The sequence below is a fragment of the Salmo salar genome, chromosome ssa13, assembly GCF_905237065.1.
Source record: "Salmo salar chromosome ssa13, Ssal_v3.1, whole genome shotgun sequence".
Lineage (NCBI taxonomy): Eukaryota > Metazoa > Chordata > Actinopteri > Salmoniformes > Salmonidae > Salmo > Salmo salar.
In genome coordinates, this window is record NC_059454.1 from 69764017 (window position 1) to 69788063 (window position 24047).

A 24047-nucleotide genomic window follows, 5' to 3' on the forward strand; every position below is an offset into this window, starting at 1 on the left:
ACTATACTTTTTTTTTCTACGCCCCATGGTAAAATTTCTACAATTGCAGGATTGAACTTTAAAACTATGTGGGGGTCACCAAATCTCAGTTAGTGCCCCCAAAAGGCTAGAGCCAGCCCTGCTTTATAGCCTGCATGGGCTTCACATCTACTAACTACAAGATATTCTAGTAAACCTATATGTAGAGAATCGGCTTTGAGGCAATTGCATTGTTGCATAGGAGATTCATCAAAAATAGTCTGAACTTGAATATAAAATGTATCAACATATTGGCTTTTTCTGTCTAGAGGCCAACATATCCGGTTTTCTTTCAGACAGTGCTCATGTTCCTTGACACAACCACCCACCCTCTGAATGTAGCAATTCAGGGGAGGTCCCGATGTAATCCATTGGCAACATTGGCAACTCTTTATAAGTATAGATGCGACCCAGTAGCCCTTGGACTCGAATAATTTAGTAATCTTGCTGAATTACCCTCACCAGTATTTCCATGGCAACCGACCAGCCTCAGAGAAAGCAGAGTGAGTCAGGTATTCACCTCTAAGGGTTGGGCTTGTCTACATTCTCCACTTCCACGTTGCCTGCTAAGTGCTGGGGGTGCCAAAGCTCTCTTGACAAGCCACCGAGGCTTGTTTCTTTGCATTAGCCACCCGAGAAATCTAAAGGAGTAATAGAACATGAACTGCAGTTTCAAGAGAGGGAAAGAAAAGGGATAGACCAGATCATTTTGGAATTGGCTAGATTGCACACTTATGCATTAGCCTCAATGTGTGTATCAACATATGAGCTAACCATGGCCATTGTCTGAAAATCTTTATCAGCTGATTTGTTATATTGTAATCATTTGTAAAAAAAAATTAAGGAGTTGACTGTCATCATACTGTATCATAGCCAGCCCCCATTGAGTTCTTAATTTGGAACTCAGCACACACAGCAGGTGTGTAGGCTGTCTAGATAGTAATGTCCAGAAATGGCTAGCTAAATAAATAACGCATGTGTCTATGAACTGAATAAGGCATTTTCCACTAGCCTCCAACAGTAGCCTAGGTATACCCTTAATCAGCTAATAACATATATCATATGTATCCTATATGTGCAATATACAAAAATAATGTGTAATCAATGTACCAAGGTTCTATTTAAGCAATAACGCACGAGGGGGTGTGGTATATGGCCAATATACCAGGGCTGGGCTAAGGACTGTTCTTCTTTATGACGCAGCGCAGAGTGCCTGGATACAGCCAGGGGCGGAAATCCCGGGGGGGACGGGGGGACACGACCCCCCCCCCCATCCTGGGAAAAATATGATTTGTCCCCCCCAATATATCACTGAAACATACCTATGTAATTTAAATAATATTAATAATACGCAATGAAAGCAATTGTGCTGATTATAGACACTTAATAGCGCGTTTTTAAGTTTAAAAAGATTGCTACCCCCCCACCCTTTGCCTCACAATGGTTTGATCCACTGCCAGTTCCTTAGTTGGCAGATCGAAGCCCAAATAGAATGATAGAAGATGATAGAAGCCCATCTCCTACTGTAAATAACCTACACACTGTGTGTGTGTGTAGCCAGCCAGCCAGCCAGCCAGCCAGCCAGGTAGAAAAATGGCAGAAAAATAAAAGATGGACATCAGAGTATTTTTCAATACACCAAAACGCATAGTAAGAACCCTAGTAGCCTAATATCTCAAAGACTAGTTGATAAAATGTTCATAAGAAAGAAATGAAATTCTAATGGAAATGTTTCACAATGATGTCATTAGGCAGAGCAGGCAACAGATGGCACACAGACAGCAGAGTTGGGGACAGATATGCAGGGACAGACTGGCAGAGACAGGGAGTCTCAGGTAAGTTTGTTGAGTCTTTGTTTGGCAACATTATGAAAGGTTCTCAATTTTTTTTACTTGTAAAATAGGAACATAATTGGAAAATGCCATGGATACCCCCACTCTCAACTTAAACTGGTGACTGAACTAAGATTTGTTAAAGGCAATGGAATTGCTGTTGTGATTAGTTGTGTAGTTTTGGGTACCGTTAGTTAGGAGTACGGCAAACACCTTATTTCTTTGGTTCCTCAATATACATTTACCATATTACAATGTAGGCTATGTGTTACAGCACTACTTTTGGTGTCCCCCACAGGAATTGCTCTTGAGAAAATTTAATGTAATTGTCCCCTCCAAAGTTGATATCAGATTTTCGCCCCTGGATACAGCCCTTAGCCGTGGTATATTGGCCATATACCACAACCCCCCTAGGTGCCTTGTTACTATTATAAATTGGTTACCAACGTAATTAGAGCAGTAAAAATAAATGTTTTGTCATACTCGTGGTATACTGTCTGATATACCACGGCTGTCAGCCGATCAGCATTCGGGGCTCGAACCACCCAGTTGATAATTGGGAATTGTTATTTTACACACGGTTTCTTTATTTGGGAATAGAACCACTACACCTGTAAGTGCGTAGTATTTCAAGAGTGACGTTGCTAATGTGCACAGGTGTCGGTTGTTGAGGTGGCAGAGCAGAGCATTCTCACGATGACCGAAGCATGAACGAGAAAGTCGACGAAGACATTTTTGTAAGAAAAGATCTGGACACTTGCCAAAGTAGGCTGCTGGAATAATTATTTGCGCGCAACGCGAGGCTTTATCACTCTCACGTCAACTGCTGCTGAGAACGAGATGATTTAACTCCGGATAATGTCACATTGCCCACTGTAAACTCGCTACCCCTAGTCTTTGCTCTGGCGGTTCAAGGAAGTGCGAAATTGCGCACAGATAACGGGGAGACTATACATTAAGACAGGAAACAGCGGCTGTGGGTCAAACAGAAGGCGCATGTTGAACTATGGAGATGTTTACTTCGAGGAAACTTTGCATCTTGCTGTCGTTCACGTTTTTCTTGTTTTTTACAGGTAAGACAATAGTAATTTTGAGTTTGAAATAACTCAATTTATCATTTCAAAAGTAGTGGTTTTATTGTTTATTAGGCTATGTGGATGCAAGGTGTTTTGTAACCAACATGTTCTTCGAGCTGACAACACCGACAACATAAAACAATGTTCTAGTTGCCTCGGAATGACAGTACAAAACTTGACCTAATAGTGGAATTTATAATTTTGTTGTGGAGTAGTAGTCGATTAGGTTCCCGTACTTGACATGGGGATTTAACCTGAAACACCTGTTCGTTTTCCATTGGATTTGAAACAAGTGTGTTACACATAATTCTTCTGGCCAGGGAGGATTAATCCCTTTATTATAAAATGGACAGACACTGCCTGAACAGTGGGCTAACACTGTTTAGCAAAGTCTTGTTTCATATCACACTATCAAGCGTTCTAACATCAAGTATTTTGGTCGTAATGACATTTCTCTTACAATTTAACAACGTTTTATATAAAGTTTATGGACAATGTCATATGTAGAAATAGTCTTAACACTACCATTTGTTTTTAGATTTTGACAGAATTTTCAGATATTGTGCATTTTTAACTAGTGGCATTATTTCCCAGTAAAACAATTCAAAGGAACCAAAGTGTTCACCTGACATGGGATGTAGTGGAAACTTCCTATCTCTCTTTCCCACATCTGTCCTAGGATTCTCTGCCCTTTTAAGTGTTTTGTTTCCAAAACAATCTCGTGCTGATGCTGGCAGTCTCACACTAGCTCATTTCACCTTATCAGGGTGTGGCATTGCCAAATAGTAATGTGTATTCCAAGGAATCATTTCTTGACACAAGTTTAGTGCAATCCTTTCTCAAACTCTTACCTTAAGTATGAAGTGCAGAAAATACTGTTCGGTAGCTGAACAATAACCCATCTGATTTATATATTAGTTATCTGTTTGACTCACCAACCGTCTACAGCAGGTGTGTCCCCTAAGTTGTAGGGGCCAAGACATGGGAGGAAATGGTTGTGAATAGTGTCTCTACAACAGGAAGATGGCTAGTTCTACTTGTATGCTTTCATTCCCATGGCTGTGTTGTTTCATAATTAGTTATAATAAGAAACGGTTTGTCTTCCTTTGAAAACAGGATAACCCGTGTGTTTTTTGTTGCCTTTTCAGTCACATTTTTGAGTTATGCGGGGGTTCGTTTTGTGTGTGAAGTTGTTAAAACTAGTGTCTTGGAACTGAAGTCTGGAGTTAAAGTAGGCTACATTAGACTAATGTATTGTAAACACACTGCTTCACAGCAACTGTGTGGCACCCAATGCCATTAAGATGACATTAAGCCAGTAGCCAGAATTTTTTTTCTTTTCATCGCAGCTTCTTGCTCAGTTGGACCTTTTAGAATCTAGGTTTGGGCAATTCCACTGTAACAGAGTAATGCTCACTTTTCACATTTTAAAATGTATGTCAAGCAAAGTTTAGCAAACCATACACCTATATGCAGAAGTCTACTTTGAACAATTGCCACTGAAAATGTTACTAAAATACTTTTACTTGAGGAACATTGAAGATGCAAAGTTTGGTAGCAGAATGACAGTAAAATCTCCCACAGTTTATGTGAGCACATTTCCATAAACTGTTAAACATTTACTCCAAATTAAGATTCAAAGATGTCTGCAGAAAGAATGGGGTGTGAGCTATGATATGACACTTTGAGTTTGAGAACATCTCTTGTTTATTGAACTACAGTAAGTGAAGTGGATCAACACCTGGTAACAGAATGACATCATGGGTCCTTAATCTGTACTACACAGAAATGCATAATTACGGATATGAATGTCATTCTCTTCATGAGGATGTATCCTGAACAAGTACACACAGGTAGAAAAATGTAATATCCTGCTTTGCACGTTTGGGTATTATTCTGCACACTGGCTATTATTCTAATGCGGTCCGCCACCAACAAGACCAAATTTGATATGATCCTATAAACTGCTCATGGGTGCTTTTACATGGAAATTACAGTTTTAATTTTTGGAGGGAAAATAAAATTACTTGGCCATGCTCTTTGTCCTCTCAACACAGCAGCCAACAGTACATGTCATGTCAGGCCCTATAGAACATACAGTAATCATATTTTAATAGGACCATCTATTGCATGGTGCTAGTTACATTTTCCTGAGATCCCTAAATCAATTAGGATTGTTAAGTCTGAGCCTAGTCATTTTGGTTTTGCTCATTTGAATGCCATTAGTCTCATGTGTTGTAATTGTTTACAGTTACCTTGTATTGTATCCAGTACTTTACTGAATCTCATTACTGAAGAAATGTGTTTTTATAAAAAGTCTCGCTACTTGATGTGCCTGGACTTGTTTTTCCTAATTACTGGAGTTGGTAGGGGTGGGTCAAAGGAAAGCTGTACCAGTATTGTTACAATTGAAGGCTTTTTGCTCTTTCAGTCGGATCGCAAGAGGTGGTTCAGGGTTATCTGGATAATTTGGACCTGTAATTTAATGGGAAAAAATCCTTAATGAATAATTAGACCCAATTTTAATGACCTTATACTTCCTCAAATTGATAACTGGTTTAATGGACAATAAAGGATTCAAAATGCTATACTTAGACCAAGTTTAAAATGAGATGGAGGAAACAACATGCTAGTTGACACTCATTCCAGACACACCATCCCTGGTAAGATAATATCTTCATTTGTTTTCCAGGTGTGCTCTACAAAGGACCAACTTATTTAACAAGGTCATCCCATATGGGCTGCCTAGATCCCTCTGAGCTCCAGGAGAGGAAAGTTGTGCCTGGGGAAGAGTGTCATGTGTACCACTTCACCTACTCTCTAGAATTCAGTGTCGTTTTTAATAGTGAGGAAGGTTCTGGACTTTATTTTAGCCACATATCTGTCCCTCATCAAGATACAACATGCTTTAAAGTCTAGGTAGTGATCATTAGGACATGCAATGTTTCTTATTGGACAAGTCCGGGTAGTCCCTCCCTGTTTGTCTGTTTTCGTTGGTTTGGTGCCTAATGAACACGACTCTGCCTGGCGTGTTCTCATCGTATGGCGCAGTTGGTTTCCTCCCTCCATTGTATTTGCTGCAGTGCGTTGAGTTCACCCCCACCCATCCTCTGGAATGCAATCTATCAAAGTTATAACAACTGTGCCTTATCTCTAATTGTTTATTTCTTAAAATAATATGGACTGGAGGCTTGCCTAACGGTGTTTAGAGCCTGGATTACAGGCCACATTTGAAGTCGCTGGTCCCTTGTGTGGGACTCGAGTAACTGGTATGCTTTTGATTTGTTACAGGGGATTGTGGGTTTATCTGGACTAATTGTTACAAATGTAATGACAGAAAGAACACCAACCCATGTCACTAGTTCTAACAAGGTAAAATGTGGGTTGTCCAATCTGGAGCCCAAGAGAACTGTGGACAGTTGTAATCCTGTGTATTGCCTCTGGCCATGTATCTCACATTGTGATGCATCCTTGGACCTCTGGGGAGATTGAAATGAGTTCACCTGAGTTGTGTGCTTTGCCTCTCACACAGTTATGTGAGGGCAGCTAGCATTAGTGCTAAGATAACGTTAGCAAGCGTCCTCAGCAGTTCCGCCCCTTGTTAAAGTTGTCCTCGGCTGCCTTTAATCCCAGAAAATAGCTCTATCAGTTTCTGATAAAACTGAATAGGAAAAGCAATTAGACAATAAGCAGAGCTGCTGTGTTTAGACCTACCTATAGTGATCTCTGATCCACAGAGGGGAGAGAACGTGGGCAGAGAGGGAGGGGGCAACCTTTTGGAATGAAACGCAGCTCAACTAGTGGCTTCTGCCACACAGGACATCCCCCAGGCTAATGCCTCAGACAGACAGCACTTTCCTGCTGCTCTGCTTCATGACTCCCCGCATGCACTGTCCCACAAGCTACAGCAGACTCCAAGCTGGCCAGGGGTCATGAGAAAAGCAGTGGGTGACTTTCCCAAGTCCCAACACGCTGTGTCTGGCCTATGGACTCCCTTAAAGACACATTCTCTCTCTCTCTCTCTCTCTCTCCCTCTCTGTGTGTGTTTCTGTTTCTCCCCATCTTCCTTTCTGGAAGAGGAAATGGCCTGAGCCTGCTCGACAAATGGGCAGAGGGCTGTGTACTGGAGTCCTCATATTATTTCCCCCGTAAGTGAGTGATTCATGACTGCTGCATGTTATAAGAACATGTCCTGAGATAATTTGTATTATATATTGTTTGCATATGGAGGGCTGAGTTATTTTGAGTCTCCTGCTGTGTTTTTATTTCTCTCAATGTATTTGTCCCTCAGTATGGCGTTGTATGTCCCTCTGGAGACACCAAACCAATGCCAGAAGATATTTATAGACAGGTTATACTGGTTTTGAAAGGGATGTCCCAAATCATAACAACGAAATGTCTTGTAAAATTACATGTCAAGCCTATAACAATGACATGCATGTCAAACCCACAGAATAATTTCAAACAATCTAGTCGGTCAGTGACAATCTGCTTACTAATTACTATTTACAAACCTTCAAGCTTATCGGGTGACATGACAGGCTGTCAAGCTGCTTTGCTAGCGACTCTCTGCTCACGCACCCCGACAGGCTGCTGATGTCAAACCTCTCCTGCATCGCTCTGCCTTTTAGGAGGCATTACAGTAAGCAATTCTAATGCGGCCTAAGAACTAACAGGTCAACAACTGAGATGACACACACTGACAAATGTTGTTGCTGTCTGTCAGATTCCAGCTACGATGGGGGGGGGGGGGGGTCTATTGTTGCGTCTAACATTTCTGACATTGTTGCGTCTAACTGTTATATACTGTAGTGTACATCCAATCTATTGTAATTGATTAACCATTCTGTTAAGATAGACCTTATTTTTTTGGAGCAATTGCTATAACATTTTGATAGTCATATCTTTTCATGTGCAAACTAGGTTCCCTGCAGGTATTGTGGTTTGTGTACTGTTTACTATGATGAAAGCCTTTCAATTGGTGTCATAATACAGTCATATTGTCCTCTGCGTAGGTCTGCCCCCAATCTGAATCCCCAACTCCCATCACACACATTTTTGATGATTGAAAGAAAGATACCAGTATTCATCACAAATCCCTGCTCACCTATTTGTCATTCTGGTTGGGGCAGGTGATATCGCTAGGTGTCTGAGTCGATTAATTGCAATTGGACAAGTGTGCCTTCTTATGCTTGGATTTCCCTTATGGGCAAAACCCCACTGATTCTGTCTCTGCTATAAAATGACTGTGTAATGTCCTCCTGAAATCCAGTGTAATCCCATACGGCAAGTCAAGGCCCAGGCTCCATCAGCCAATCCCCCTACTGCAGCATGCAGCCGACGTCTTAAAGGCACCCGCTAGCTACACCAGAGCCTTTCAGGCAGGGAGGAATAGCATTGCAATAGTCCTGGTGAATGTCCACACACGCACACATTCCAGCCTTTGCACCACCTATTTGTTATATACATCAGAGGTTTTTCCAGAGAACCAAACTACTCAACTCTTAACAAATTGATAATTACACTTTGCCGATTCCACCCAGAGTAATTGTGTATGCAGTAGAAGCAACGCAGCAGCCAGCCTTGTGGAAAAAGTCATTATATCCACACTATTAAGTGAAGCCCTTCAGGGCAGAGTGGATGTTGCACTTTCCTAGTGAGGGGAGGAGCAAGTGATCAAGAGGCACTGGGTAACGTGGGCTAGGAGTCGCCCTAAAGGTCACGGCGCTGTGCTCATCTCCCATCATACAACCCCCCCCCCACACACACACACACACAGTCATTCCTCAGTCCAGCACCTCCATAGCCAGTAGTTTCTCGCAGGTCCGTGCCCCTCAAGCCTCTGCCTGCCCAGCAGAGCTTTCCCCCAGGGGGGACAGGTCAACTTGTCAGCCTAGCCTCCCCCTGCTGCCCCCCTCCCTCCTCTCTTCAGAGAGCTGGGGCTCAAGTGTCTCATCAGCACATCTCAGGTCAACCATGAGGTTACATCTAGGGGGACTCATTACACTGAAAGCAAGCCTGGAAAGGAGGCGAAAGCACGTATTGTGTGGGTCTGTTGGTTTGTATGTCTACAGTACTTGTTTTTTATATATAGATCTGTAGGCGAGCCTTCACTTGTTGGCCTTAACCTTTTATTTGCTCTTACCTTTCCTCCAATCATCCTCTCTCAGCCTTCCCATGGTGCTGTGTAATTATAGGATTTCATCCAAAGGGGTGTTTTTGGTCACACAACTGTGCTCTGCGGCCATATGATGTAATTATTTTGATATCATGGAGGTGCAGCTTTCCCACTTCAGACTGTAATTGTTGTTTATGAAAGGCATCCCCCAGGGTCAGGGTGCTGTACACACTTATAATGTACTCAACATCTTTCATACATTTCTGCATGATATCTTAGGGCAGGGCTACTCAAGTACTATTTGAGAAAATCCGGTCACAAATTTCCTAGGTGGCAAAGGTCCGGATGGATGATGTAATTTATCAGCGTAGTAACATTCCCACCTCGCAACTCATGTGACCCAAACTGTTCACACCCCTCTTGTTGGTGAAGAGAGAATTTGCAGTTTTAAAGGCAATTTTACGCATTTTGCATGGGGCAGAGATTTTCTTTGCTGAATTTAAAGCTAATTTCCTGCAATTCTATGCATTCTTCCATGTCTTATTTGTGTTTATGATCCCATGGGTCGAAGCCCGATTTTTATAATTTTTTTTTTTTTATTTTTTTTGTTATTTTTTTTGTTGTAGTTAATTTTTTGTTCCATATTGATCCCGGTCCGGATCCTGTCCGCCAGTTGAGCATGAGAGGTCTTAGGGTGTCTAATCAAAAATATATCTTTCGACCAATAGGTAAAATAATGTTAATTGTGTAGATAATCCTCTAAAAGAACCATTCAAAAAATCCATTCAAAACATATTGGTGTTTTTTTACCCTTGTAGGACGGTCAAAATTAGGGTGACTAAATCAGGCCGGATAAAAAATAAGTATATTAAAAAAATTGTCAAATCTGGAAAATAGCATCCTGTCAGCTAGGCTGGATGCTATGCGAGAATTAAGGCTACCTGGCAGGCTTTTCGTTGAACTCGTCATCTTTCTTCTCAAATCCAGAGGCCATAAACCAATAATAGAGGTAAGATGGATTTTGATTTGAGACGTTTTAATATTTTAGTATACACTGTGAATATTAATGCAAAGTTTTTTCTCACAAACAAGCGTATCTCAGAAATGCCAACAATTTGTTTTTTTTCAAAGCGTTTAACATTTTATTCAGCTCGTGCCATGCAAATTTTGCTATTTGCGACCTGCAGAAACAACTTGGAAGATGACCAAAATGTAAAACCCTCAAAGTTTTGGAGAGAAAGCTGCAGAGCTCGGTGCTTATTATCAGATGCATTAGGTTACGAAATTCAACTTTTTTTGATGAATCGTATTTGTCCTCGTAAAATGTATTATAAAATAAGTGAAATGTCATCACCAAAGTGCGTTTTCACCAACTCTGGGCAGAGTGGGTGGACACCCTAGATGTCTCCATTTCACAATTTCTGTCAGTCTCCCTCGTCGTCTGAGAATTATCATAATTAAATCATCCTTTTTCGCAGAAATAAAGATGGACCGCTAATCAAATTCAGAACCTCGAGTGGGTTGGTTGTTCCCAAAAACAGTTTCTCATTTGTCAAAAATAAGTGTACAATTTCTGTGACCCTTGCCAAAGGATGTGCTTGATAGACTTTTGAGCCAAAAAAGCTTTTCTGCCATCACTCATAATTTACAATAGCCTACCAGCATTAAATGGCCACTAAAAGGCATTGATTTGAAGGAATATGCCTCTGGGGTTGACTTTCCCATCACTGTCCCCAGTTGTTCATAATCAACATTGCTATGGGCCATTTCAGTGTTGATTGGCCATTTTGGCTTCAGTAGCTTCCCTTGCTGTATATGTTTTGAAGTGAAGTAAGCACACTATTCTGTGTGTGAGAAATAACAATGGAATATAAAAAGCATATCAGTCACAGAAATGTGTTTTAAACTAATTGCAAACTATGCTATACAGTGGTTCCAAAACCTCTCCTCGACTATCCCTAGATGTTCCACTTATAGTAGTTGAACCATTCCAGTACTAGCACAGCTGATTTCAACTAATCAAGGGCTTAGTGATTAGTTGATCGGTTGAATCAGGTGTGCTAGTTATGGAATAGTACAAATAAGTGAAACAGCGAGGGGTGCTCAAGTATAGGTTTGGAAAAAACTGCTTGACGCTAATACCACGTGTTATTTCTATCTCTCTGAACGTTTCCGCCTCCCCAATGTCCTTCTCTGCCTTTGGATTGTCCCTTTCTGCTGGCAATTGAGAAATTTCCTCTCGTGTGGTGGTTTCTCTCTTTTTCTGTGTGTATCTACAGTATAAAGGAACAGCACCGTACCGCAGGCAGAGAGCTTCCATAATCTCTCTGGATGTCTTTGAAGAGGTAGATGTTTTTAAACTGAATGCTAAACAGGATCTATCAGGATTAAGTCTGGATTTGAGGCAGTCTAGCTTAGCGTGACTTTAAAAAAAAAAAAAAAGGTTGAGGGGTGGAATGAATATGTAAATACTACTATGTTAACCAATCTCTGTACAAATAATACATTTTCTTGAGGGAAACTCCACCTTGAGATTGGTGATTCGAATATACACTGCTCAAAAAAATAAAGGGAAGACTTAAACAACACAATGTAACTCCAAGTCAATCACACTTCTGTGAAATCAAACTGTCCACTTAGGAAGCAACACTGATTGACAATAAATTTCACATGCTGTTGTGCAAATGGAATAGACAACAGGTGGAAATTATAGGCAATTAGCAAGACACCCCCAATAAAGGAGTGGTTCTGCAGGTGGGGACCACAGACCATTTCTCACTTCCTATGCTTCCTGGCTGATGTTTTGGTCACTTTTGAATGCTGGCGGTGCTTTCACTCTAGTGGTAGCATGAGACGGAGTCTACAACCCACACAAGTGGCTCAGGTAGTGCAGCTCATCCAGGATGGCACATCAATGTGAGCTGTGGCAAGAAGGTTTGCTGTGTCTGTCAGCGTAGTGTCCAGAGCATGGAGGCGCTACCAGGAGACAGGCCAGTACATCAGGAGACGTGGAGGAGGCCGTAGGAGGGCAACAACCCAGCAGCAGGACCGCTACCTCCGCCTTTGTGCAAGGAGGAGCAGGAGGGGCACTGCCAGAGCCCTGCAAAATGACCTCCAGCAGGCCACAAATGTGCATGTGTCTGCTCAAACGGTCAGAAACAGACTCCATGAGGGTGGTATGAGGGTCTGACGTCCACAGGTGGGGGTTGTGCTTACAGCCCAACACCGTGCAGGACGTTTGGCATTTGCCAGAGAACACCAAGATTGGCAAATTCGCCACTGGCGCCCTGTGCTCTTCACAGATTAAGCATGTTCACACTGAGCACATGTGACAGAGGTGACGGAGTCTGGAGACGCCGTGAAGAACATTCTGCTGCCTGCAACATCCTCCAGCATGACCGATTTGGCGGTGGGTCAGTCATGGTGTGGGGTGGCATTTCTTTGGGGGACCGCACAGCCCTCCATGTGCTCGCCAGAGGTAGCCTGACTGCCATTAGGTACCGAGATGATATCCTCAGACCCCTTGTGAGACCATATGCTGGTGCGGTTGGCCCTGGGTTCCTCCTAATGCAAGACAATGCTAGACCTCATGTGGCTGGAGTGTGTCAGCAGTTCCTGCAAGAGGAAGGCATTGATGCTATGGACTGGCCCGCCCGTTCCCCAGACCTGAATCCAATTGAGCACATCTGGGACATCATGTCTCGCTCCATCCACCAACGCCACATTGCACCACAGACTGTCCAGGAGTTGGCGGATGCTTTAGTCCAGGTCTGGGAGGAGATCCCTCAGGAGACCATCCGCCACCTCATCAGGAGCATGCCCAGGCGTTGTAGGGAGGTCATACAGGCACGTGGAGGCCACACACACTACTGAGCCTCATTTTGACTTGTTTTAAGGACATTACATCAAAGTTGGATCAGCCTGTAGTGTGTTTTTCCACTTTAATTTTGAGTGTGACTCCAAATCCAGACCTCCATGGGTTGATAAATTGGATTTCCATTGATTATTTTTGTGTGATTTTGTTGTCAGCACATTCAACTATGTAAAGAAAAAAGTATTTAATAAGATTATTTCATTCATTCAGATCTAGGATGTGTTATTTTAGTGTTCCCTTTCTTTTTTTGAGCAGTATATGTGTAAGATCTGTAGTTAAATGGGCACTGTAGGTTTAGACAGCCACAAATGACGCTTAACTGGTCATCATTGCCATTTTGTTAGTCTCTCAATTGAAAGCTTTCCCTCAGTGGTCATTGATGTTTTGAGACTTCATTAGTGACTGTTCATTACAGCCATTGATTTCACAGGGAGTTACGATCCATGGGAGTCATGTCCATTAACCTGGCATTAAGCACAGTTTGCTAGGTGGGTGGGGCACTCAGTTTTGGTCTTGTTTGGCTTTTCCACACTAACTCTTTGCCCTGAAATATACCAATGACAAGATGCAGCATATGAACTTAGTGTAGTCTCGGCCTCTACTCAGAAGACTCGGCAGTAGGTTCTGACCCTCCATTTGGGAAATGCTGCTGGATTGCCCTCACTTTGAGGTGAGAAAGGCTTCACTGTGATGCTTGGCAGCAAGTGGTGAGTTAGACCACACCAGAAGATGATTTGGTTTTGACTGTTATACTTAACTGGGTGCACACACACAATCTATACAGTCTCTCACAAATCCATATGATGAAAAGGCCCTATAGAAATGCAGTACACTATGACAGCAAACCCCCAGCAATCTTCCAACTGACATTCAGAGACCAACTCCCAATCAGTCAATTTCCCTAACACTCTTCGCATATCCTCCTGCAAATATTTTCTATTCCTGTGCAAACCCTTCACCACCAGCGACTCAGTTTCCATTTATTTCGTCCCTCTATTCAGTTTGCCCCTCTATTCATTTTGCCCAGGTCCTCTCGGGTGACACGACTGGCTTTTCTCATACCGTTCCTTTTAATCTCCTCCCTAATCACTCGCCTGTCTCTCCCCAACTCCACACCTCAGCAGTTGCATTTGTTACAGAAAATAATAACCTCCCATCGCAGTTAATAACACACATTTTCAAATTCCTCACAGAGAACTCGAGTTCTATGGCGTTACAACTGTTTTACCTGAAGACTTTAAAGTTGGGTACACGGTTATGTAAATAGTTGTTCGCGCACATGTTATGGTGTCAGATTGTTCTTATCAGTCTACTAGTGTGTCATGTTTAGTTAGCTCAGACCCTGGAGATGTATAGACTGTAACTTTTACATGGCTTCTGAAGGGCCTGCTGAGTGTCCACGTATTCATTATACTGCCTGTGTGTGTGCGCGCACAGAAGATACAGGGAGATACTGATCTGGAGATTTGCCTGTTTGATCGAGCTTGTGAGGATTAGACTGGGATTATGCAGGAATTGTGGAGTATCAGCAAATTAGCTCGCTGGGCTTTAATCTAAGAACCAGGCGAAGCCTCAGCCACTCGAGTGAACAGGGTGTGTGTTGTGGTGGCTGCTGTGTGAATTGAAGTAATATTAGGGGGATGGGTATTGTCTGCTATTTAATCTTATGATGATGGTGGAGGGTGGATGAGACAGACGGACACAGACTCACCTTTGACTCGCCCGGCCCTGTTTATAGCCTGTTATTTTGAGAATGCAGGATTTTAAAAACAAATCATTTTTGTCACGTACACAAGTGTGTGTCTGTGTGCTTGTGTGTTTGCTTATGGGTGGTTGTGTGTGTGTGTGGGCTTGCATCTAAGAGTTGGATGTGTGGAGTCAGTGCTAATAGTGATGTCTGAATTTTTGCTGACTATATTTAAATGGCTAAAGGACAAAGGGATAGAATATGTAACCATGTAGTATTTTACAGCTGTTGCATTTCATTAAACCTAATGTGAAATATCACATTCTAAAAAACAGATACGGGAAGGCTCTCTAGTACAGAATGACATAGAGCCCAGTGAAAGATGTGCAGGACATTACCAGTAAAAAAAAATATATATAAAAAAAACACCATGGATATCACAGCTGAAAATTGAACAAAATGAGACTGGTAAGCCTTCTTACCACCTGAGCAATACATCAAGAATACCATTTAGAGAAACGAACAGCTGCATAAATGACCTCATATCTATTTCTCCTCTTTTTGCTATTTGAAGTGAAGGATAGGCTCTTCTCAGTACTGGCTTAGATAGTTCCAGTAGTGTGAGCAGGAGCCAGCGCAGCCCCTCTGACACCGTGGAGGGGGCCCCGTCAGCCCCTTGTACCCTAGCACACTTATTTTCTATTTCTGGTGGCATAATGTAAGGTAAATCTCTCACAATGACTGACTGTGCACCTTGCGAGGGAAAAAAAGACAAACATCTGACACATTAATTTCTCAAAGATGTGCAGAGGGGAAGGCAAGTTGCTTACACCACTCATTTACAACATACGTTTTAGCGTAGCTAGCACGTCCATTTTTTTTTTTTTTTGTCCCTGTATGTCCATTGGAATCACGGTCCAATCTGAGGAATAGGCGTGTGCGTTTTCCGCTTGTTCCATGCCATGCTTCACTCTTCACCAGAGGCCTTTGGGTAGTTGGCTACTCCAGCGTATTACAACTCTTAACTAGCACACCAAAGGACAGTATTTAAAAAATGATGTAACCAAAACACAAAGAATATAATTTAATCTATTTGCTGTATATTAAGGCTTTTTGATGGGATGCGTTGGTTTTACAATGGACTTCCTAAGGGATCGTGGTGAACAGTTATTCACGTAGTTGAAGTCAAAGTTTACATACACTTAGGTTGAAGTCATTAAAACTTGTTTTTCAACCACTCCACAAATTTCTTGTTAACCGACTTGCCAAAACTATAGTTTGTTAAGACATCTACTTTGTGCATGACACAAGTAATTCTTCCAACTATTGTTACAGATTATTTCACTTATAATTCACTGTATCACAATTCCAGTGGGTCAGAAGTTTACATTCACTACGCTGACTGTGCCTTTAAACAGCATGGACAATTCCAGAAAATGATGTCATGGCTTTAGAAGCTTCTGATAGGCTAATTGACATCATTTGAGTCAATTGGAGGTGTACCTGTGGATGCATTTCAATGCCTACCTTCAAACTCGGTGCCTCTTTGCTTGACATCATGAGAAAATCTAAAGAAATCAACAGCAAAGGACCATGTGAAGATGCTGGAGGAAACGGGTACAAAAGTATCTATATCCACAGTTAAACAAGTCCTGTATCGACATAACCTGAAAGGCTGCTCAGCAAGGAAGAAGCCACTGCTCCAAATCCGCCATAAAAAAGCCAGACTACGGTTTGCAACTGCACATGGGGACAAAGATCAAACTTTTTGGAGAAATGTTCTGTGGTCTGATGAAACAAAAATAGAACTGTTTGGTCATAATGACCATTGTTATGTTTGGAGGATAAAGGGGGAGGCTTGCAAGCTGAAGAACACCATCCCAACCATGAAGCACAGGGGTGGCAGCATCATGTTGTGGGGTTGCTTTGCTGCAGGAGGGACTGGTGCACTTCACAAAATAGATGGCATCATCAGGAAGGGAAATTATGTGGATACATTGAAGCAACATCTCAAGACATCAGTCAGGAAGTTAAAGCTTGATCTCAAATGGGTCTTCCAAATGGACAATGACCCCAAACGAACTTCCAAAGTTGTGGCAAAATGGCTTAAGGACAACAAAGTCAAGGTATTGGAGTGGCCATCACAAAGCCCTGACCTCAATCCTATAGAAAATTTGTGGGCAGAACTGAAAGCGTGTGTGATCAAGGAGGCCTACAAACCTGACTCAGTTACACCAGCTCTGTCATGAGGAATGGGCTACCTGAAACATTTGACCCAAGTTAAACAATTTAAAGGCAATGCTACCAAATACTAATTGAGTGTATGTAAACTTCTGACCCACTGGGAATGTGATGAAAGAAATAAACGCTGAAATAAATCATTCTCTCTACTATTATTCTGACATTTCACATTCTTAAAATAAAGTGGCGATCCTAACTGACCTATGACAGGGAATCTTTACTAGGATTAAATGTCAGGAATTGTGAAACTGAGTTTAAATGTATTTGGCTAAGGTGTATGTAAACTTCTGACTTCAACTGTAGCCTGCTTTATTGCTGAATGGATAGAATCACTTTGAAGGTGTTTTTCAAAAAGGTTGGCGTGGTGTATCTTTTAGGCTGTGTAAATTTCATTTTCGACCCTCTACGTTCAACTAATCCCCTCTCCATTTAGTGATTTGTTTGTTCAGGGTGTAGGCGCGCAAGGCATCCCCAGGGGACGAATAGGGCCGATCCATGCTACTCCCACTGCCCACGTCTGAGAAGGGAGGATATGGCTATCGCCTATCAAGTAATTATAGGCTCAATCCCGATGGAGGCTCCTGCCTGCTGTAGGCTACATGAGAGTTTAGTGCTCTCTCTCGCTCAGAGAAGATGGCCATAGTTTATAACATGCGATCAAGACCCTTTGAATCAAGAGAAAAAAAATGTTTTTTAGAGGACACAATAGTTACATCCAAAATGGACGGTTTATGCATGTAGTCGAGTAACTAACTGCCATTATTTATTGCATTTGTTATTTTCATGACATGCACTGTCTGGCGTAGTTGTCATCTGTTCAGTAGATAGCTTTATTGGTGATCATTTTAAACCCCTCCTTTTTATAGCCCTGTCTCACATTCTCTTCTATCTCTTTCTATCGCTCTCTGTGGTCATGTTATTGTTGTGCTTCTTTTTCTTGGGCTTCTATTTAATAATCAATACTCAATGTGAAATTATAAATCATATCAATTTTAATCAAAATACAGCTGTAGACAGAAGTCAAGGATCAAACATAAATGTCTCTCGTGAGTTCTGCAAAATAAAAAAAATAAGTCCAAGTTCCTTTTTAATATGCTTGCAGTCAACCCCTAGTGATGTAACTTCCTACGTCAACACCTTCTACTCATGAGACCAAGCCCATGCATATACAGTTATACAAACTTGCAGGAGAGAACAATTGTTCGTCTTTTCTAAGGGCGCATCAGTAATTTTCCACTCCCCAAGTTGCTATATAGTGTTATGTTAACTTGTCTCTTTCACTCCCCTGCAGGGTTCTGTGTCTAATCTCTTTTAAGACTTGAGGCGCTTTCTCAGACACCCTGTTTTGACTGCAATAACTCACACATCTCTCAGACCGTTTCTTATAAGAGACAGAGACTAGAAAAGAATAGTGGAACAATATTAAACGTTATAATGCATATATATATATATATATATATAGCTAATCTGTAGTCCAGGACCCTATAAATGTAGTGGCGGAGGGGTCTTATAGCCCTTCGCCTTCTATTAATACAACATAAGCGTCATCAATCATTTGGTGCAGCCACTATTGTGACCCCATCATTATGGTAATGAGGGAGAGGAGGTTGTGGTCCATTTGTGGCCTATTCTAACAGAAGTGGATTCTGGTTATGCGGTGTTTTTGCACTACACAGGAACGTCAGACCACTCAAGAGGGCCATTTCAGGAGCCCATGCATTATTTCACAGGCATAGTGACAGCACCACACACGGTGCCCGTGTGGCCATGTGTGGTGCTGTGACTATGCCTGTGAAATAATGCATGGGCTCCTGAAATGGCCCTCTTGTACTCTTGAGTGGTCTGATGTTCCTGTGTAGTGCAAAAACACCGCATAACTATAAGGCATGGCCCCAGAATCCACTTCTGTTAGAATAGGCCACCAAAATGGACCACAACCTCCTCTCCCTCATTACCATAATGATGGGGTCACAATAGGGGCTGCACCAAATGATTGATGTATTATAATAATTGATTACGCTTATGTTGTATTAATAGAAGGCGAAGGGCTATAAGACCCCTCCGCCACTACATTTATAGGGTCCTGGACTACAGATTAGATATATATTATAACATTTAATATTGTTCCACTATTCTTTTCTAGTCTCTGTCTCTGGCGTCCCCACAGACGCCAGTGTCCCCACAGACGTCAGTGTCAGAGAGAGGTGTGTGTGTGTGTACGCACTTTTTATTTTTCTCATTCAGGCTTTTACTGGGGGCCCTAGATATGTGTTCCCATTTCGCTTTCCTCCGGGCTCCTGAGTGGCACGGTGGTCTAAGGCACTGCATCTCAGTGCTTGAGGCGTCACTACAGACACCCTGGTTCGTATCCAGGCTGTATCACAACCGACCGTGATTGGGAATCCCATAGGGTGGTGCACAATTGGCCAAGCGTCGTCCGGGTTTGGCCGGTGTAGGCCGTCATTGTAAATAAGAATTTGTTCTTAACTGACTTGCCTAGTTAAGTAAAAAATAAAGTCCTCATCTCAGCCCTGTAGGGGTGAGTGTTTGGCCATTTTAATTTATAGGATTCATAAAATATTCAATAAATATAGTGCCTAACATCCAATTTTGACCAAACTTTTTCTTACACTAGGCAGGTTTCCATTGACTCAGGTTTATTCGGCAAAAGCAATGTGGCAAAAAAAATCATTGCGACATGTAATGGAAACAGCAGATATAGGAGACATTTTCAAACAATTTTTATCCGTTCAACGGGATGGAATTTTTATTTTGTCTCACTTTATTGCGACAAATTATGTTGGAAACTGTTTTTCGATTCAATTATGATTGCCCAATAATTTTGAAGGTAGGCGGGTCACGTGATGTAGTGCTGAGCGATTAGTGCTTTTTGAGGTCTGTTCGATTAGAAAACAATAAGTGGTTTCGATTTCTTTCTTTACATTAAATACACTATGCATTATGTGGATTGAATGCTATAACAGAATCAAACAATTAATACAAGTCCCATGATGGTAGTGACTGCCCATTACGGCTTACACACATGTTAACCATTAATTCACTTTACTTTAAAATATTTCAGTGTATATTACATTTTGTTTTATTTGACGTTTTTAATTCTAACTCTCAGCTTAGGCAACAGCTCTAGAGATATCTGACAATCAGTATTTTAAGTAAATAAGTCATGCTTGTATGACTGCTGAATACCACCTACCAGTCACTTAGATCATGTATTTTCAGGTAGTGATACCTCGCGAAGCAACTACTCTCTATCACTCAATCGCGCATTCTTCTGTCTATTCTCTATCCGTGTCTGCCGCACACTAGTAGCAGCAGCGTGAAGGGGGGGGGGGGGGACAACGCAAATAGTCCGGGTAGCCATTTGATTACCTGTTCAGGAGTCCATTGGCTTAGGGGTAAAAGCTGTTGAGAAGCCTTTTGGTCCTAGACTTGGCGCTCCGGTTCCGCTTGCCATGCCAATTTTTAGGGACTTCCTCTGACACTGCCTGGTGTAGAGGTCCTGGATGGCAGGCAGCTTAGCCACAATGATGTACTGGGCCGTACACAATACCTTCTATAGTTGCTGTACCAGGCAGTGATGCAACCAGTCAGGATGCTCTCGATGTTGCAGCTGTAGAACCTTTTGAGGATCACATGACCACACGCACATTGTTCTGGCTACTAAGCAAACACTAGTAAAATATAAAAAAGCATAAAGCCATCAGAAAAGACAGAACAAATAATATAACAAATATTATGGTTAAACTCAAACATACTAATTGATACAAAAACATTGGAATAAAAAAATAAAGGGCAAATCTTTAAATTATATCATAAATAGGACTGGTGGAGTTGTCACGCATGCAGCTAACACAAATATGGAAGTGTCTGCTCTACCCAAAATTACAGCCAACTAATTGCAGCATTACCGCAAAAATGGAAGAAGGCAAGTGGAAGGGGGGAAAGTAAGAACTTGTCTATTGACCCTGCATTAAAGACCAAAATTGGTTAAAGAAAATTGTGATAAAGTATACCAGTTTCATTTAAGGACCAAAAAATTGATCGCTGTGCCATATAGATTGCAAAATAGTTGGAAGAGATTTTGGATGTACCAATTCCATGGCACATGGTTTATGAACTGATACACAAAATGACGACGGATTCAAAATGTAGAGTCTTTCAATTTAAATTACACTGCTCAAAAAAATAAAGGGAACACTTAAACAACACAATGTAACTCCAAGTCAATCACACTTCTGTGAAATCAAACGGTCCACTTAGGAAGCAACACTGATTGACGACAAATTTCACATGCTGTTGTGCAAATGGAATAGACAACAGGTGGAAATGATAGGCAATTAGCAAGACACCCCCAACAAAGGAGTGCTTCTGCAGGTGGACCACAGACCACTTCTCAGTTCCTATGCTTCCTGGCTGAAGTTTTGGTCACTTTTGAATGCTGCCGGTGCTTTCACTCTAGTGGTAGCATGAGACGGAGTCTACAACCCACACAAGTGGCTCAGGTAGTGCAGCTCATCCAGGATGGCACATCAATGCGAGCTGTGGCAAGAAGGTTTGCTGTGTCTGTCAGCGTAGTGTCCAGAGCATGGAGGCGCTACCAGGAGACAGGCCAGTACATCAGGAGACGTGGAGGAGGTCGTACGAGGGCAACAACCCAGCAGCAGGACCGCTACCTCCGCCTTTGTGCAAGGAGGAGCAGGAGGAGCACTGCCAGAGCCCTGCAAAATGACCCCCAGCAGGCCACAAATGTGCATGTGTCTGCTCAAACGGTCAGAAACAGACTCCATGAGGGTGGTATGAGGGCCCGACGTCCACAGGTGGGGGTTGTGCTTACAGCCCAACTCCGTGTAGGACGTTTGGCATTTGCAAGAGAACACCAAGATTGGCAAATTCGCCACTGGCACCCTGTGCTCTTCACAGATGAAAGCAGGTTCACACTGAGCACGTGACAGACGTGACAGAGTCTGGAGATGCCTGCAACATCCTCCAGCATGACCGGTTTGGCGGTGGGTCAGTCATGGTTTGGGGTGGCATTTCTTTGGGGGGCCGCACAGCCCTCCATGTGCTCGCCAGAGGTAGCCTGACTGCCATTCGGTACCGAGATGAGATCCTCAGACCCCTTGTGAGACCATATGCTGGTGCGGTTGGCCCTGGGTTCCTCCTAATGCAAGACAATGCTAGACCTCATGTGGCTGGAGTGTGTCAGCAGTTCCTGCAAGAGGAAGGCATTGATGCTATGGACTGGCCCGCCCGTTCCCCAGACCTGAATCCAATTGAGCACATCTGGGACATCATGTCTCGCTCCATCCACCAACGCCACGTTGCACCACAGACTGTCCAGGAGTTGGCGGATGCTTTAGTCCTGGTCTGGGAGGAGATCCCTCAGGAGACCATCCGCCACCTCATCAGGAGCATGCCCAGGCATTGTAGGGAGGTCATACAGGCACGCGGAGGCCACACACACTACTGAGCCTCATTTTGACTTGTTTTAAGGACATTACATCAAAGGTGGATCAGCCTGTAGTGTGGTTTTCCACTTTAATTTTGAGTGTGACTCCAAATCCAGACCTCCATGGGTTGATAAATTGGATTTCCATTGATTATTTGTGTGTGATTTTGTTGTCAGCACATTCAACTATGTAAAGAAAAAAGTATTTAATAAGATTATTTCATTCAGATCTAGGATGTGTTATTTTAGTGTTCCCTTTATTTTTTTGAGCAGTATATTATACAAAATTCTTGCAACCTATAGAATATTATATATGAAGGATACAACCATCCCAGCGCTGCATATTTTGTTGCAAATAGACAATCATTAGTTTGGTACTGTCTATATATAGCTTGTTTTTTGGTCGCAACTCCAGGTAAATGTTGCCATTCCTGAACTTAACTCTGCAAATAGCACTGCTGGGTTATTTGAAAAGTCATTCAATCGATCAATGATATAAAACTTTTTGCAAAAATGTTGATCTTCAATTTACAATCTGTAGAAACTATGAGAATAGAAAGGTTCAGAACTTTTGTGTAACAGCACAGTTAAAAATATGCCAAATAGAAATCAAAACTGGAGGGGTTGAGGGTAGCTGAAGGATGGGATTAAAAACAAACAAAAGATAACTATTGCAAAATACAGTGACTGTAAAATGTAGAAGCCTAAGTGTTTTCCATTAGTTTACACCAATTAGGGTAAAATAAAAATCCACCTTTTGGTTACATTACAGCCTTATTCTAAAATGGATTACTTGTTTTTCTTTCTAGATCAATCTACACACTACCACGTAATGACAAAGCAAAAACAGTTTTAGATACTTTTGGACATTTATTAAAAATGATCACATTTACATAAGTATTGAGAACCTTTACTCAGTACTTTCTTGAAGTGCCTGTGGCACCTGACTAGTCTCCCAGTCCCTGCAGCTGAAAAACATCCCCACAGCATGATGCTCCCACCACCATGTTTCACCGTAGGGGATGGTGCCAGGTTTCCTCCAGACGTGACGCTTGCATTCAGGCCAAAGAGTTCAATCTTGGTTTCATCAGACCAGAAATTCTTGTTTCTCATGGTCTGAGAGTCCTTTAGGTGCCTTTTGGCAAACTCCAAGCGGGCTGTCATGTGCCTTTTACTGAGGAGTGGCTTCCGTCTGGCCACACTACCATAAAGGCCTGATTTGGTGGAGTGCTGCAGAGATGGTTGTCCTTCTGGAAGGTTCACCGATCTCCACAGAGGAACTCTGGAGCTCTGTCAATGTGACCATCGAGTTCTTGGTCACCTCCCTGACCAAAGCCCTTCTCCCCAGATTGCTCAGTTTGGCCAGGCGGCCAGCTCTAGGAAGAGTCTTGGTGGTTCCAAACTTCTTCCATTTAAGAATGATGGAGGTCACTGTGTTCTTGGGCACCTTTTTAGTGTTTCAGAAATGTTTTGGTACCCTTCCCCAGATCGGTGCCTCAGCACAATCCTGTCTCAGAGCTCTACAGACAATTCCTTCGACCTCATGGGTTGGTTTTTGCTCTGACATTCACTGTCAACTGTGGGACCTTATATAGACAGGTGTGTGCCTTTCCAAATAATTTCCAGTCAATTGAATTTACCACAGGTGGGCTCCAATCAAGTTGTAGAAACATCTCAAGGATGATCAATGGAAACAGGATGCACCTGAGCTCAATTTTGAGTCTCATAGCA

At 42.3% G+C, this 24047-nt stretch overlaps 1 protein-coding gene across 2 annotated transcripts in view; it reads left to right on the forward strand.

The window, feature by feature from the left end:
- The first annotated feature begins 2370 nt into the window (after window positions 1-2370).
- The window catches only part of esama (endothelial cell adhesion molecule a), a 66600-nt gene continuing 44923 nt past the window's right edge, over window positions 2371-24047 (forward strand). Inside the window, exon 1 of one of the 2 annotated variants that reach the window (XM_014137197.2) lies at window positions 2371-2923. In XM_014137197.2, coding sequence (XP_013992672.2) covers window positions 2857-2923 — 67 coding nt within the window. In that variant the 5' untranslated portion in view covers window positions 2371-2856. Of the gene's footprint in view, window positions 2924-5537; window positions 5590-24047 lie in introns of those variants that run through there. The other variant, XM_014137198.2, reaches the window with a different exon arrangement.